Source organism: Onychomys torridus, chromosome 2 (genome assembly GCF_903995425.1).
Source record: "Onychomys torridus chromosome 2, mOncTor1.1, whole genome shotgun sequence".
NCBI classification, from domain to species: Eukaryota; Metazoa; Chordata; class Mammalia; order Rodentia; family Cricetidae; genus Onychomys; species Onychomys torridus.
Genome location: NC_050444.1, coordinates 68,123,659 through 68,142,174, shown reverse-complemented (window position 1 = coordinate 68,142,174; position 18,516 = coordinate 68,123,659). Strand labels below are relative to the sequence as shown.

The 18,516-nt window shown below is 39.3% G+C and overlaps 1 protein-coding gene across 2 annotated transcripts in view; it reads right to left on the bottom strand.

The window, feature by feature from the left end:
- Tgfbr1 (transforming growth factor beta receptor 1) overlaps positions 1-18,516 on the bottom strand; it is a 61,726-nt gene that overhangs the window by 18,434 nt on the left and 24,776 nt on the right. Inside the window, exons 2-3 of one of the 2 annotated variants that reach the window (XM_036178451.1) lie at positions 10,558-10,800; positions 6,200-6,442 (exon numbers count right to left, since the gene is read on the bottom strand). In XM_036178451.1, the coding sequence (XP_036034344.1) occupies positions 6,200-6,442; positions 10,558-10,800 (486 nt within the window). The remainder of the gene's footprint in view (positions 1-6,199; positions 6,443-10,557; positions 10,801-18,516) is intronic. The other variant, XM_036178453.1, reaches the window with a different exon arrangement.

Below are 18,516 nucleotides of genomic sequence, written 5' to 3'. Positions count from 1 at the left end.
AACAGAAGTAAATTCTGGCCTTTTATTAAATCATTAAAAAATGCCACAGAAACCATTTCAAGGCAAGAAATGTACTCGCTAGAACCTGGCTACCTACCAGCACTAGTATGTGAAAGAAATGCACTGGTTCTCAACCTTCCTAATGCTGCAACCCTTTAATACAGCTCCTCATGTTGTAGGGATGGACCCCCAATGTTAAATTATTTTCATTGCTACTTCATAACTATAGTTTTGCTACTATTATAAATTGTAATATAAATATTTGTGTTTTCTGAGGTCTTTGGCAACCCCTGTGAAAGGGGTCACAACCTACACGTTGAGAACCACTGACAAAAAGTAACTTACTCCAGCAAGGTAGTTGTATTTTTTAAACTAGTCAACCTTGTCTTATTCTAAAGTATATGTTTTTAAAACAATTATACTTCACTTAGTGATTTACAACAATTTAGTATTTATAACAATTAAGAGTTTCTATATTTGGGTCAATAATTTAACATCGCTCACTCATCCACTAAGGAGTTGTCATTTTATTTTAGTTTTACTTTGTTTTATTGTGTGTATGTACATGAGAGTGTGCACTGTGTGTTTGTGTGTATATTAGGTACATGTGTGTATGCATGTATGTGAGGGCCAAAACTCAACCTTCTTAGGTACCAGCCACCTTAGTTTTTGAATGTTTCTCACACTGGGGTTGACCAAACAGACTAGGTTGACTGCCCTCCTCATTGCCAGAATTACAAGGGTTTGTGTCACCATGCTGGTGTTTTACCATGGATTCTGGGGGTTGAATTTGGGTCCCAATGCTTGTATAGAAAGTAGTTTACCAACCCCAAGAACTGTCATTTTTAAATTACACTAACACTAACAAGTAAAATACCAATGTGCATCATGTTCTATATTAATACTTACTTGTGTAATTTATAGACACACAAAATGTGTGACACTCATAATCTACACTCAAAAGCCAGTGTGGTGGTTTGAATAAGAATGGCCCACATAGCTGGGCGGTGGTGGCGCACGCCTTTAATCCCAGCACTCGGGAGGCAGAGCCAGGTGGATCTCTGAGTTTGAGGCCAGCCTGGGCTACTGAATGAGTTCCAAGAAAGGTGCAAAGCTACACAGGGAAACTCTGTCTCAAAAAACAAAACAAAACAAAAAACAAACAAATAAACAAAAGAATGGCCCACATGGGCTTATGTATTTGAATACTTGGTCCCAGTTGGTGGAACTGTTTGGGAGGATTAGGAGGTGTGGCCTTGTTGGAAGAGGTGTATCATTACAGGTGAGGGAGTTTTAAGGACTTCAGTGATGCCATTCCCAGTTAGTTCTCTCAGCCTCTGCTTGTCAATCAAGATGTAAGATCTTAGCTACTGCTCTAGCACCATGCTTATCTGCCAGTTGCCATGCTCTCTACCATGATGGTCATGGCCTCTTAACTCTCAAACTATGAGCCTCAAATTCAATGCTTTACTGTTTAAAACACAGCACTAGAAAAGTAACTAAGACAGACACTTATTAACTACATAAATAAAGTGGCAGTAAAAGGAAGCCACTCACTCTCTGCTTCTTGACTTGGAATACCCAGGAGTCCAAACACTATAGCCACAGCAGTCAGAACTTTCTTTCCACCTTTCCTTTCTCACATGGGTTTTTCCTCTTTTGCTAACCAACTCTCCACTTCCTACAAAGCAGTTAGCAGTCTTATTAGAAAGCATTGCTTTTGTGTACAAGGAGGCTAGTAGTTAAAAACAGGTCCACAAGGAGCTAGAGAGAAGGATCCACGGCTGCAGCGGAGCCGAGTTCAGTTCCCAGAACCCACATGGTGGCTCACAATCAACTGTAACTCTAATTCCAGAGGCTCTGATACTGTCTTCTAACCTCCAAGACTACCAGACGTGTACATGGTGCACACACATGTAGACAAAAACTTACACACATACGACGAACATTTTTAAATCCCTTGAAAGGACTATTTTTAAAAAAACGACAACCAAAAATAGATCCATATGGAAAATTCTTATTTAAATCAAGGAGCGCTTTTGCACTATGAACAATCAATTCCCAGTTATTTTATATGGTTTACTCTAAATACTGACTTACTAAATTTTCTTAAAACTTTGTACAGGACCACAACTTTTATCAAAAGTCTCTTAAGGGCAGGCCAGATGGTTCAGTGAGTAAAGAGGCTTGCTGCCAATCCTGATGACCTGAGTTGGATCCTCAGGGACCCACATGGTAGGAGAGAACTGACTCACTTGAGTCAGCTTCTGACCTCCACACGCACACAGTGCTACACATGCAGTAACATTGTTTGTTAAAAATATCAAGTGACAAGTAAAAATTAAAAACCATTTCTCTATAAAAGCATCTTAAAGAGTTCATTTCAGGAGCTGGAGAAAATGGCTCAATGATTAAGGTAACACTTGCTACTCTTTCAGAGGACTTGAGTTCAGTTCTCAATACCCATCCATGTCAAGGTGGGTGTTCCCAACACTTATCATCACCTCTAACTTCAGCTCTGGGGAACCTGATGCCCTCTTTTGGTCTCTAAGAGCACTATACACACATGGCATTCATGCATATATACACAAATGCATGAGTGTGTGCATGCGCATGCACACACACACATAAAAATATGAACTACTCTGAGAAAAAGAGTAGGGCCATAAAAGAGCTCATTTCAGGAGATGAATCTGGAAGGCAAGTAATAAGCAAAAAGCAAGTCACGCCAGGTATGGCAGTCCAGGCCTATAATCCCAGCATTTGGTAGGCCGACAGGAAGACTGCTGGCCTGAGCCTCAGAGAACCTACCTAAAAGAAGAAGGGACGGAAGGAGGGAGGGAGGAAATAAAACAAGCATAAACAGGAAGTCTGAAGAAGCCTGACAGATTTAAGACACAGACACAGTAACAATTAATTAAGGCACTGGACAAGCAGAAATCGTTGACATACAATAAATAAATGTAATAAAAGTTTATTTTTTTAAAAAAATAAAAAAGCAAGCCTACTATAGATCTCTACATTCTGTTTTAATCTTCCATACCTTTAAAACTGCTTGAGAGGAAATGTCAATGTGCAGCTTCACATGCAGTCAATACTGGAAATTAGGTCTTAACAACCATGTGTTAAAGAGACCACACACCTACCTGCAAAAGCTCTAAGGACTCTGGACTAAGAGACTGCCATTTACTTTACAATCTAACTGCAGCTCAAATACAAGCACATGTATGACTTGTGACTAAAATTAATGCAGGAGGGAGTAGGTTATCTTCAAATTCAGAGGTACTGTAACTTAGGTCCTCAGTCTTCCAGTTCTGAAAATTAAAAGTACCTTCCAAGGTAGAACTAGAACTTCCCCTCCAATATACTCATAATATTAATTAAAACAGAAGGGCATTCAAATCCAAGGCCATTCAGTTTTACCTTTTCCTCAAGGAGTGAAAGAATTCTCAGGGAATTATGAATAGCCAAGACAGAGTCACAGGTGTGAGTCCTACACAGAGTGGCGTTAAAGCTTTAATATGAACATGGAAAAAGACTGCCTTTCTTGAGTTCCGAGAGGGTTCTGCACACTGTCACCTAGGATAGACAAGGAGATCCTAAACAAAGCTTTTTTTTTTTCTTTCCTTGCACAGTGCAAAAAAAGCCCTATGTGAGTGTTCTTTAGTATGTTTAGTAAGACCAATCCCTATCATCTGGACATAACTCAATGTATTAAGTACACACACACACACACACACACACACACACACACACACACACCCCTCTTGTCTCATTGGGACTGCATAGCAGTCCAGTGAATTGCACTGCTCACTGCTTTGCCTTGAATGATGGAATAACTCAAGCACGAGACAGCAGCTGTATGGTCACAGGGCTAGCAAATGATGGGGGTGGGGAAGAGGCTCTCAGACAAGAGAACAACTCCTGGTGGCCCCAGATGGACAAAGAGTAAATCCATCCTCCAATTCACACAGCTACATTGCAAAGGCAAATAAACAGACCTCTGTCAGAAATCAGCTGTCAGCTGGGTGGCGGTGTGCAATACCTTTAATCCCAGCACTTGGAACTGAGCCAAGCAAAATCTCTGTGAGTTCGAGGCCAGCCTGGGCTACAGAGCGAGATCCAGGACAGACATTAAAACTACATAGAGAAACTCTGTCTTGAAAAAACAAAAAACAAACAAACAAAAAAAGAGGAATCAGCTGCCATCTACATGGCAATGTCTTGAATCCTTTCAGTGGGCTTGTGACTGTGAGCTGTTGTAATTTCCCTGGATGTAACTTCAGCAATAAGAGAACAAATCCAAGGGACTAATTAATAGTCTGTAATCACCCTAGTTTTCTGCAACTTTGTCTCCTACTTAACATGGACCAGGATCCCTTGTGAGGAAACTTTTCTTTAAGAACCATTTGCATTAACTCAGAATCAATGGAGAAACCAGGAAAGTCCTCACATACTTTTCATCTACTTTTCCTTCCCAAAGTGTGTCATATCTCCAGTACTCCCGCTGTTCTAGCCCAATCCAACCTCTCACTACCTCACTCTCATAGGGGACTAACTAAGGAGTCCCTCTTGGGAGCTTTGTGTGCAAGCTTCCATGTGTTCTAGCAGTCAGAAAAAGAACACACTACTGAGTATTCATTGCCACATTTTCACCAAAGGCCAAAGTAGAATCAGGTTCCTCAAACACTTAGTGAGTGAGCAGGCATGCATATATACCATCATGTATTAATTTCCTTAAGTAAAGACGTCTAATATTACAGTGAGCTTGAGAACTACACTATTCCTCAGTCACAACTCCTACTTCAACATTTGTTTTAATATCATTTATTTTAAAATCAGCCAGATTTTTGTTTCCAAATCTTCATTATGGCCACAAATTTAGCCCTTATTTGAAACTGATCAATAGTTTTCAAATGATAGTATGCCACATTCAAGACCTCAGTAGACCACTTTTAAGCATTTTTACCAAAAGTATCTGTTCTATATTTCTATAAGGAAACATGAGCCCAAAGAGGAGATAGACTGACCAAGGTCATAGAGCTGGTGTCAGAATCTAGACGTACTGATTACTAGCCACACATCAAATCCCAAAATTGTAAAGCACATATATTCCTCTTAGTCTTCTTCCAAACCACAGGCAAGAAATAACAAAACATAATTCCCTTGGTTTAAAAGTAAAATATTATTATGCAAAAAGCTACCTTAGGATGATCCTGGCAATCAGCCAGTCTATTTCTGAGTTCACAAAAATCAACAAACAAAACTGAGAAAAGCTAACATCATAGTCCATTCACTAATAGAATTACTATTTTTAAATTTTCTTTTAAATGTAAAAAGTTACTAAAAATGCAATAGTTTAATTTTAAAAATAGACAATAAACTGGACTGGCCCACTGACTCAGTGGATGAAGGTACTTGCCACTAAGCCTAAAACCTGAGTTTGTTTGTTCCCCAGGATCCACATGGTAGAGGAGAGGCCAAACTCCTGCAAGTTGTCCTCTGACGTCCACATGTGCACTGTGGCTAGCAGGCCGGCAGGTGCGCGCACACACACACACACACACACACACACACACACACACACACAAATTTGCATTAAAATAACAATTTCATACCATTAAAACGGCAAATAGCCTTCCAAATTCCAGGCGAACAGTCCCAGAACTGCAGCATGGTAACTGCATCTCTTAATGTCAGCTCTATCTTTATAAAAATGGTGTCCTAGCTGGGTAGTGGTGGTGCAGGCCTTTAATCTCAGCACTTGGGTAGGGCAGACAAATTTGTGAGTTCGAGGTCAGCCTGGTCTACAGAAACAGTTCTAAGACCAGCTGAAACTATACAGAGAAATTTTGTCTCAAAAAAACCCAAAATCAAACAAACAAAAAGTGTCCTACTTTCTGCCTCCTACGCTCAGAAAAGCCAAGTATCATTCTATAAGAGAGGATGGTTTGAAGTTTATACAACTGTGGAAGTGACTTACTTGTTTCAATGGGAAAAGCAAACTCCAACTTATCTACATTAAACTATGTAGTCAGACTGACACCAAGTTCAACAACCTTCATTAGGCTGCAATCTAGAACAGCATTCACACTATCCCAAAGTTTTAACATATTAAGCCAAATGTCCCAACCAGCTAATTAAATAAATTGGCAAAAGTGATTAAGACTTCTTAAGAAAAGGTAAACAATAACATCACCTGATCCAGATCCTGATGTTGTCATATCATAAATTAAATCTTTTAAGGTGGTGCCCTCTGAAATGAAGGGGCGATCTAGGGATGGATCTTCTTCATTTGGCACACGATGATGGATGACAGTGCGGTTATGGCAGATATAGACCATCAGCATGAGTGCAATGCAGACGAAGCAGACTGGACCAGCAATGACAGCGGCCAGCTCCACAGGACCGAGGCCAGGGGACTGCTTTTCTGAAAAAGGTCCTCAAATGAAACAAACATCAACAAGAACAAAAACACTGTAGGTGGTACCCACATTTTCCAAACCCTCCATATTTTCCCAAGTGTTCACTGCTATCACCTAGTCCTAGAGCCTCATCACACAGGGCTCAAGGCCAGAAAAGCTCCGCATTTCGTACTTTCTCTCTCCATTCCATCTTCTCTCTCCCCGTTCTGTCCCCTCTCCCCATTCCGCCCTCTCTCCCGTCTTGCCTTCTCTCCCTGCCCCCTCCCCTTTGGACCTTCAGCTCTGTCAGTCCCCCCTTACTCTCCTGTGCATCCCCAACTATCTTCTAATGCATCACTGGGTTGGTCAGCTAACCAGCATCTTAGACCTCCCTCCCCATTTGTCACCTCCCATAAACTACTAAAGGAACCAATCATCTGAAACAACTTCCAACAACTCGTTTTTTTATAAAGCACTTTGGTCTTATCTTCTTATTCCAAGTCTATAGCAGGTTTATAGCAAGGGCAAAATATGGTTAATAAAGGTTTTACAAATTATCTATTTCCTCATGATCTTGCAAAGGCTCATATTTTTAGTATATACATTTTCATCAACTTTTAAAAACCAAAACACTTCCTTGTTTGCTTTTGTTTTTTATTCTAGTTATTTGTTCATTTATTTATTTTTACTTTTAAACCCTCCCACCCCTTTTCTTGTGAGACAGAGTTTTACCATATAGTTCATCCAGGCTGGCCTCAAACTTAGGATTCTCCAACCTCTGCCTTCTAGCACTGGGATTAAAAACGCTTCTTTTTACAATAGTTTGTGCATACATATTCTTTCTAAACTATTTTTGCCAATTGTATTTTTAATTACATACCAATTATTTTCTTAAACTCTTAATAATTTTTGCTCATTTCAAAAACACATTAATAACACACATATGTGTCAACAATTAAAGAAAAGGAGGCCACGAATTTAAAAGAGATCAGGAAAAGTTTATGAGAGGGTTTGGAGGGAGGAAAGGGAAGGGAGAATGTGATATTATAATCTGAAATATGATATTTAAAAGTTTATTAATCATAATTTTTTGGCATTTACCAATATTTTTCATTCTTTACATCTTCATTTAGATTAACTTATCATATAGAATTCTATTTCTAGCAATTTCTTTCAGAAAGAGTATTTAAATCTTTATATACTGCATATTTAATTAGTTGCCTGAAGACAGCTGTTACCTTTGTATACGAAAAGTCTTGGATTACTTTAAGAATTTTGGTGGCAACTAATAATATTTCACTTCCCCATGATACTTGAATAAAGTGGAAAATCTGAACATTTTCCTCCTTTTTAGGTAACCCATATTAAATGCACTGACACTTTTTTCCCATGCTTAAAAACTATACTAGGCTAGCAAGGTGGCTTGTGGGGAAAAATGTCTGTTACTGAGTCTGATAACCTCAGTTCAATCCCCAGGAACCACAAAGGAGAAAACTAACTCCTACAAGGTGTCTTCTGACATGTGTGCATACATGCACACACATACACACTGTGGCACATGTACACCAGCACACATATACAAAATAAACAAATAAATAAATGTTAAAAAATAAAAACTGTTAGTGAAAAAAAATCCATATTCTATTTGATTAAACACACCAGTGCCTGAACCTCTCCCCCACACAACCTCCTATAGTTAGTTCCTATGGATACAGTCATGTGTATACTGGATACAGTGTACACACTCAGAGAGAAGACATGGTAGGAGGCTGGAAAGTAGCAACTGGCAGGGCTTGAGGATTTCCTCTATAAGGGCTGACCAGACAGATCTGGTCTCCTGTGTTTCAAGAGCTCTCCTAGGGCAGTGTGTGCAAGTCAGCTGTAAACATTCTTCCTAGTCGCACATACACAGTGGTACACACACAGCATATGCAGACCCATGCACACACATAAATAATTGTAGTTTAAAATTTTTTAAAGAAAATTAATTTTAATAATTTTAAATATTTCATTAATCTTGATTAATATTATTTTCTGTAGTCCGTCATTTTCTGGATTTCTAATAAGTATTTTGGATTACCTAGCTCTATCTTCAACCTCTCATCAAATCTATTTGTACAGCAACTAGTTCTCTTGACATAATCATTAATAATGGTTAATGTTCTCATTTATAGTTAATAACTGAAAACTAAAAGTTCTTTGCTAACAAGTGGTAGCCTACAGCACAGGAGGCCATCTAATTGAACTTATCCATCCAGGCTACATCTTTTGAAGCACTGACTCTTTTCCTTCGCTACAGTTTTGCTGCTTCCTAACTGGAATCAGAAATGAGGTAAGTTCTGATATATAGGGTTCTATAAATTTCCACTTAAATATTTCAAGTTCAAACAATAGAAATGAGAAATTCAGGAATCACCATTTTCTCTGCCATATAATATAACTATAGATGCCTATATAAATGTCACCAAGAGATTACAGGCTGGTAGAGCCACAGAGTCTAACCAGAGAGCTTCATTAGCTTGCTCCCTTCTGTGCCTCTTTCCTGAGCTACAGGTGTGCCTCCTGCTTTAGTCAACATGAGCTCTGAGCACTGGGCCAGTCACAGTGAGCACCAGGGTTTACCCTGAGGACTGGAACGAGGTGCTCCTGAAAGGAGAATCTAACATTTGCTCCTGTAGCAACTCATCCCTAGTTTTACACTGAAGGCAAGCACAGGATTTTTACTAGTCTGGTGTCATACACACACACTGCAGGAGATGTGGAGGTCAGAGTTCAACCTTTGGATGTCCATCTCTAAATAAGTACTGGATTACAAGGGACTCCCGTCTCAAACAAACAAGCAAACAAAAACTGACAGCAATAGTCACAGAAGTTTCTTTTTTTTAACAAAGTAGAAGTACTCCTGTAGCTCTAGGGTTTATGATGTCTAAGCATCAAGATGCCAATTTAATGTTTGATCACACACACACACACACACAGAGAGAGAGAGAGAGAGAGAGAGAGAGAGAGAGAGAGAGAGAGACAGAGAGACAGAGAGACAGAGACAGACACCAGGCCTTACTATGTATTCCCAGCTGGCCTCAAACTCAAGAGATCTTCTTGCTTCTGCACCCTTGAGTTCTGGGTTAAAAGGTGTGTGCCACCATGCCTTTATTTTATCTTCCTTCCTTCCTTCCTTCTTCTGGTATTCATTCTTCCATTAATTCTGCTAGCATTAATATAGGTTTTCCCCCCATTTTATATTCCTTTGACTATTAAAATAAGAATCTAGGTCTTGGAGAAAGTGGCAAATTTCTATTTAATTCAGAATCTTAAAATTACTGGCTCTATCAGCACCATTTAATATTCTTTCATGTGTATAGGTGTTTTACCTATATGCATGTATGTTTGTGTACCACATGCATGATGTGCTTGAGGTCAGAAGTGGGCATCAGATCCCATGAACTCAAGTCATAGACAGTTGTGAGGCACCATATGGGTGCTGGGAACCAAGCCTGGGCCCTCTGGAAGAGTAACGAGTACTCAAAACTGCTGAGCCATCTTTCTAGCCCTTCCAGGACCTTTAAAAAAAGTATTAAGTACATGGTATTACATCATTCAGATCATAAACAAAGTAAAAAAAAAATCATAAAACAAAAACATCTAGACTGTTCAGTGCACTTGATTTCTGCCCATTATTATAGGGCTTATTGATTGGATAGTGTTAAGATGTAGGTACACAGTACAAGGAATGAGAAATTCACTCTGAGGACGAGGTAAGGAAACCCTAAGGACATGCTGCCCTATGAGATTCTAGAATTCCCTTTGCAGAGGCTCCTCCTGTGCAGCAGATCTCACTGAGTCTCCTAGCACTGTTTTCTCTAACAACACACCCAGGAGTCAGGATCCTAGCTACTCATAATCTGTAACTGTGGACAGGTCACTTTTTGCCTCTACCTTCAACAAGATGAATTGATGACTTCTGTAAACACTTGCAGTTCTAAATTTGTAGACAGTCTAGAAGCTTTTTTTTTTTTTTTTTTTTGAGCTGAGGATGGAACCCAGGGCCTTGCGCTTGCTAGGCAAGCACTCTACCACTGAGCTAAATTCCCCAACCCAAAGCTTTCTTTTAGCATCCTGAAGGAAAGATAGGGATGCTAATACAACAACTTACCTGTAGTTGGGAGTTCTATTTTATTGCAGTGGTCCTGATTGCAGCAATATGTTGTAACAGCCCCAGTTTTGGAAGATGGCGCACAAACAAATGGCCTGTCTCGAGGAATCAGGTCAATTTCAGCTATACACATACTGTTGTGTATAACTTTATCTGTGGTCTCTGTGACTGATACAAAACAGAGACCATCCGTCTCACAGGTAAAATTATCTTTTGTACAGAGGTGGCAGAAACACTGTAATGCTGGAGAAAGAACAAAATTTTATTAGGAAAAAGAACCCCAAGGTTCAGTTTAAAGTTCAACATTGACACTTGATCTATTATAACACAACTTATGTACTGCTCAAATAACAAACTTTTATCACTCTTAGAGTGTCCAAGAATCACATATACGTAGAAGCCAAGGTAACTTAGTGAAATTTCAACCTAGGCTTTTGCCCTCCCCAAAGCTGCTTCCTAGAAAAGAATTACACATCGTTTCATCTAGACAAGGCAAGCATTTGCTCTCCCATTTCAAACAAAGTAGTTATACTTGTTACTGGCCCTAAACTAGATGTCCACACACACCTCACACCCCTCACAGGCATTGGGGAGCAATGTGTGAAAATAGTGCCACAATACAGCCTAGAAATGTCATTTCAGTAGATTTGTAGCAATGAAGTTAATAGAAATAGATTCATATTGAGCCACTGGTTTTCTACTCACTCTTGTGCAAACTCTAAGACATGTACCTTCTAACTATTATGGGGTAGACTATTCCAGGAACAGTTTATATATGCCAGCCACATGAGCAAACTAGCTACATGTCCACTGTACCTATTAGGTCTTTGTGGCTCAACTCTAGGAACAACCCGTTTATGGAAGTATCTGCTGTCACCGACATCTTCCCACATATACACCCATATCCTCTAATGAGGCTAACTTACCAGAAATGCTTTTATTATTTCCACCTCTAAGAAAATATAACTTCTGTGGGGCCAGAGACCCATACCCATTCTGAAATCCACCACAGAGCCCTATGCCTGACAGCAGCATTAAAAACTGCTTGCTGAATGAACAACACAGTAAGTGATCCAATTACTCAGTGGCAAGGGAAAAGTCCAGTTAGGTGGAATGGCCAACAATGATGAGACCTGGGAGGTTCATTATATCTAGAAAGGGAGTAGCTAGGTAGACAGCAGGCCAGAAGAAAGCTATCTTCCTAAATGGCTAGTGTGCTGTACTTAGCAAGCCTGAGTTCAACAACACAGCATATTCCCAAGAGTAACTGTCCTTGACTGGATGTGAGTGCTGAGCCTCTAGGATATGCTCTCTGATAAGAATGTTTCTGTATGTATAAGGCTTTGGGTCACATAGTACCAATTTGACCAGACCATTGGCACTAATAATGTGATTTACAGAAGAGATCTATTTTGTTGTTGTTGTTGGAATGGAGGCAGTAAGTCCTTAGCTCAGCTGTTCTACGGACCATAAGCCTATAGACTATGATAGTTAATCTAGATCAGATCATCAACCTGTTGAGAACTACCTAGGAGATTTGTAAAGCACACCTCTGAGGGAGGATTTGGGGTAGAGGTGGGGGATGTGCCCTGAATGTGGGTGTTATTGTCCTAAGTTCTAGAGATCTGGACAGAGTAAAATGAAAGAAAAAAAGAGAGAGGGGAGAGGGGGAGAAGGAGAGGGAGAAAGGGAGGGAGGGAGGGAGGCAGGGAGGGGAAGAGGGAGAGGGAGGGAGGCAAGGAGGGGAGGGGGAGGGGAAGGAGGAGAGGAAGAGGGAGAGGGGAGGGAGAGGGAGAGACCCATTTAAGATGCTTTGCCACAACCTCCCCAACTTGATGGCTACAATCTCTAAACTCTGAGCAGACTAAGCCCTTCATTAAGGCTAAGAACAGTAATCCTCAACTTGTTTCTGTCAGATGCTTGTCACAGTGATGCAATGTTTAACTAATACAATGGCTGGTGACTGATCCTCAGGAAAAGCCCTGAACACTAACCAAGGCTCTAGTGGGCTTCCACTGGCTGGCAGTACTTTGTACATGCTGTCACATGCCACTGCTAAGAGAAGAACGTGTCCTGCTCTACGAGGAGGTGTGCTGTTTGGGGACCCTAAACTAACGTGATAGCTACACTCTTAACTCAGGGACAGCAGGCTTTTCTTGAGCAGCTGCTTCAAAAGTTTGCTGCTGCGATCAGTATACTTGCATCTTAACAAACTAACACAATTTGATCATTATAAAATGATGATAATTTGATCATTATGAAAAAATATTTTCAGAGCCAATGAGATGGCTCAGTAGGGCTCTTGACACACAACCTGCTCACCTGAGCTCAATTCCCAAAACCCATACATAAAAGATGGAAAGACAGCATCAATTCTAAAAAGCTGTCTTCTGACATCTACCATTCACTTTCTCATACACATAAATAATAATAATAAATTGAAATAATATTTTCATTCTTCTTAAGAGTTCAGCCGTTTAACTTAACTCTACCCAAATATGAAGGGAATTCAAGAAAAGAGAAAGAATACTGTTAGAAAGATAATCATTATGCTGATTTTGGCAAAGAGTTTTAGCTCTTCTCTCCGCCTAGTTAAACCCACCTCTCTTCTGTCACTCATCCTTCAAAATCCTATTCAAAGATCCTTTCCACATGTAATCTCAAGTCCTCCCCTTTACATAATTGGGGTTTGTTTCATTTGTTCTCACATAGCTCTCTCTGCACACCTTGAAGATGCATGCCAATCTGTCTATAGGTTGTTGTTAGTATCTCTCATTACTCTAGGAAGGGCTGTGTTTAGCTGTTTTGTTTTATTCTGGACCCTGAGGTAGTACCAGAAAAATAGATTTGCTAAATGGTTTCCCACACAAGAGGTCACAAAGAAGAGAAAAGCAGTCTATGAGTTACATACACATTTTCATTCCAAAGATAATCTATCAACAATGATAAACATTCTGAATCCTGAGTAACCACCATCTCCACAAGCATTACAAAGCTTTCACAACTATTTCTACAGCTGTGTGAAATGCTCATTCTGGTTAAATGTCCTTGTGGCACACTTTACACACAGACAGCTTCAAGTATGTATACAGCAAAAAACGTACAAGTAAAACTTAAAACACAGGATCACAGGGCAATGTAGAGCTGGTAGAGTCAAGACAGCTAGTACTACAGGTGTCCTGATTCCATGCAAGCCTTCTTTGTAGAAAACCTTGCAAACATTCATCAGCAATATATATGGCTATAATATTCAATGACACTTTCTGTTCTCACTTCTAGCAACAAATGGTTTAGAAAACCATTTAGTAAAGACTTCAATAATAGTATAATACTAGCCCTATCTTGCAGTAAACAAAACATCTCATTAAAACTGATATTTGAGGAATGCTTGCAAGCAAATGTTTTGGTTAGGTAAGAGATCTCATTATCCTGTACTTACCAACAAGCCCTGAGGTCATTAATACTATCTTGAAACATTACTGATGAGAACAGACACTTGCAGCATTTATTATCACTGCAGTTAGAACAGTGAAACAGATATAAAAATAAAATCAGACCTAAGGCCATTTTATTTCTACAATGAAAGAGAAACATATATTGTCATGCCAAATATTATATTAATTTGCACTTTGCTGTTTATTGTTGTCTTTGCATTTAATTTACAGATTAAATTTATAATTGTAAATGAGCCCAAAGCATTAAGTTCTATGCTTCTTGATTTCATGTCTACAATCTAAAGAACATCGTGAAAAATACATTTTGCAGTTTTCCTTTCAAAGAGGTCAGTGTATGATGAAATTTTAAAAAAGCCAATGCTGAAGGGCTTCTCTTATTACTATTTCAACAAGAAAGGTCACTAGACAATATAAACATCATATTAACACAATGCTTAGCCAGGCAAAGATTTATCTCGAGTGAATTTTAAAATTCTGTTTTCCCAGTCTAAATCAGATGGCTGAATACAGGATTGCTATTATATGACATGGTAATATAGTTTGTGAAAAATTAAAATGGAAACATATTATCATAAACATATTATCTTAATTCTCGTTTCTTACAAGTTCAAGTCTGTAAACTAAGTGTGATAGTGTACACTTGTAATTTTAGGAGGCAGAAGCAAGAGGATCCCAAATTCCAAAACAGTGTGAGATACACAGCAAGACTGCTTCTAAAAAAGCAAGGGTTTGGGATATAGTCAGTGGTAAAGCAGTTGCCTAGCACGTGCAAGGCCTTGGATTCAATACCCAGTGCCTGACCTCCCCTTAAAATTATAATTGACTTTATTATTAAATAGATCCAGCTCCTGGTTTACCTCATTCCCCCTTTTAAATTTTTTTCTTCATGTGTATGTAAGAGTGCCTGTGTGAGTATATGCCATGTGCATATGGGTGATTGAGGAGGCCACAAGAGGGTGTTATAATAGGTTGTTGTGCACACCTGATGTGGGTGCTGGTAATAGAACTCAGGCCCCCTGGAGGAACAGCATTTGTTCTTAACCAACGAACCATCTCTCCAGCCTGCACCTCATTCCTCTTTTATTAAAATAGGTCTCTGGGCTGGCAAGATAGCTCAGCAGATAAAAGTGCTTGCCATGCAAGTCTAACAACCTGACTTTTGATTCCAAGAACCCAAGGTGGAAGGAGAAAAACAACTCCCCAAAGCTGTCCTTTGCGCTCTACTCACACACAGTGATGCACATGCACTCATACTCATAGACACTCCTGCACACACACAAATCACTGGCAAAATGGCTCAGTGGCTAAAGGTACTTCCCATCAATTCTGGGAACCTGAGTTTGATCCCCAAGAAACCACACAGTAGAAGAAAATGGATTCCTTTACATTGTCCTTTATTTAAACACATTTGCAGTGGCACATTTTTCTCTTACACACATCACACTCCAAATAAAAATGTAAAAATATTTTTAATTAAACTAAGTCTTAGTTTCAATTTTTAAATATTTTTAGTATACAAAGCAATGAATGTTATTACTGCATTTTCACACATATGTATCATTACACTATACTGCAATTCATCCCCCATGTCCTCTCCTCATCACCTTTACCTTCACAAATAGTCTCTTTTTATGTCACAGGTATTCTATTACCTTCTCACTTAAGATCCTTCACATCTTCACAGTCTCTGTTCTAAATCCAGATCACATATTTAAAATCCTGCTTTCACATGAAAGAAAGCATCTCTTTTTCTGTGTCTGGCTTACTTCATTTAACATGATTTACAGTTATATCCATTTTCCTACATGATACAGCTGAACAAAATTCCACTGTATACACAGGCTATATTTTAGTGCATTCATCTGCTCATGGACATCTAAGCTGGTTACATACTTTGGCTGTTGTGCATAGTGCAATTATAAACATGAATGTGTAAGTATCTCTGCTGTCCCGGCTAGTTTTAAGTCAACTTGACACAAGCTAGAGTCATCAGAGGGGAGGGAGCCTCAACAGAGAAAATACCTCCATAAGATCAGGCTTAAGGCAAGCCTATGTAGCATTTTCTTAACTAGTGATTGATATGAAAAGGCTCAGCCCATTGTGGGTGGGGCCACCCATGGGCTGGTGGTTCTGGCTTCTATAAGCAAGCTGATCAAGCCATGTGGAACAAGCCAGTAAGCAGCACACCTCCATGGCCTCTGCATCAGCTCCTACCTCCAGGTTCCTGCCCTGTTTGAGTTCCTGTCCTGACTTCTTTTAATAAAAAACAGTGAGGTGGAAGCATAAAACCCTTTCCTCCCCAAGTTGCTTTGGTTGTATTGTTTTATCACAGCAATGGAAACCCTACTTAAGACAGAAATTGGTACCAGGAGTGGGGTTCAAGAGGAACAGAGTATAAGGTTGAATATTGTTAAGAATATGGAAAAGGCTTTCCAATTTGCCAACACTTACAGTTACTGAAGCTCTCCTAGACACTCAGAGAATACTGAAAGTCCCTGGTGTGTTTTTCAAAGTTAAGGAGACAAATGCATTTGATTATCATGATTCACCAGCTGTGAGAGGCAACAGATTTGGTGACTCTGTATATAAAACTTTTGACAATTTGTGGAAAAATAAGGAAAATTATGATACTGGTCAGTTGCTCCTAGGATCTCTAGACAAACTGACAATGGAAAAGAATGAGCTCCATGATAAAATTAACCAGTTTCTAGTACTTCAGAATACAGTGAAAGACAGCAATGGACTGAATGATTAATAGACAGGCTCCAGATGGGCATGAACAGCCTAAAGGTTTCTAAGTTTCCACAGAGCTCAAGTTGTGGAAAATTAAACTGAATCCCTCATTATAAGATTGGCTGAAATAAAGTGAAAATTCAAGTCCCAGACTCAGAGAGTGTCAAGAGTTAAATGGTATTAATTGGTAAAGAAAGGGATCCTGTCACTTGGGATGGGAATATGTCCGACCACTCCATTGAAGCTGAAACTGAACCCTTAGATTCTTAAGCGTTTATCACACCTGAGGAAGTAGTCTCTCTACCCTCAACAGAAGATGTACGACTACTCTTACCCCCTGAAATATTGACTTTTCCACCTTTGACTGAGGAAATTAACCCCTCGTTGTCTGCTAAACCAGCAGTGACTTTCTCTGAAGGATACACCAGGGCATTTGTGCTAAGATACAAAGTCCTTTGTAATCTACCCAGGAATGGTATGGCTGGGTCATATGGTAGTTCTATTTTTTTTTTCTTTCTTCTTCTTTTTTTTTGTTTTACACAATGATTCCCGTAGTGGTTATACTAGTTTACACTCCCAAAAAAGTGAATGATAAGTGTTTCCAGTTCTCCACATTCTTACCACCAATTATTGTCATTTGGTTTCTCGATGGTAGCCATTCTGACTGGGATGAGATGGAAACTCACAGCAGTTTTAATGTACATTTCCCTGACTGCTAAAAATGTTGAATACTTTTTTTGAGTATTATTGGCCATTTGTACTTTTTCTTTTGACAACTTTTTCTTCAGTTTAGTAACCCACTTATTAACTAGGTGATTTTTTTTTTTTTTTTGGTGTTTAATTTTGGCAGCTCTTTATGTATTCTAGATATCAGACTCCTCTTTGATATATAGTTGGCATCCCCACCCCAATTCTGTTGGCTCTCTCCACTCTGCTGTATAGAGGTTTTTAATTTCATGTGTGCCCACTTATCAATTTTTACATTATTTCCTGTGCTGCTGGAATCTATTACAGAAAGTTCTTGACCATGCCTATGTGATGGTTAATACTGACTGTCAACTTGACAGGATCTAAGATCAAGATCTCCTAGGAGACAAGCCTCTGGGCATGTCTGGAAGGGATTACCCAGATTAGGTCAGCCTTGGATATACCTGTGAGGAATTATCTATAAACATCTGTGAAGGACTATCAGTTTATGAGGTGGGAAGACCCAGCCTAAGTGGATGGCACCATTCCCTGGGCTGGAATCCCAAGGTGCAGCTGAGCACAGGCATTCATCACTCTTAGTAACCTACTTATTAACTAGGTGATTTTTTTTTTTTTTTTTTTGGTGTTTCTGACTGTGATACAATGTGGTCAACTGCCTCAAGCTCCTGAGGTGCCAAGACTTCTTGACATGATGAACTACACTTGGGGCCAAATGAAATTCTTTCTCCCTTAAGCTGTTTTTGTCAGGATATTTTCCCACAGCAATAGAAATGTTCTGGCTTTCCTCTAACAGTTTCAGGTTATACAATTTCTGCTCCAGTCTGAATTGATATTGTGGGTGCCATTTGTTAAAGCTTTTGAATGTGTTTCTGACACCATTGTTTACAAATGTTACTACGTCTATTTACATCTGTGTCCTCCTACTCTAGAAACTCATGACTATACAGTTTGCTACTATGGCTCTGCAATATTTTACATCAGACACTGGTATCTCCAGCTTTCTCTTCCTGCTTAGGACTACTGATATTTTGGGGTCTTTTGTGCTTCCATATGAAGAATTTTA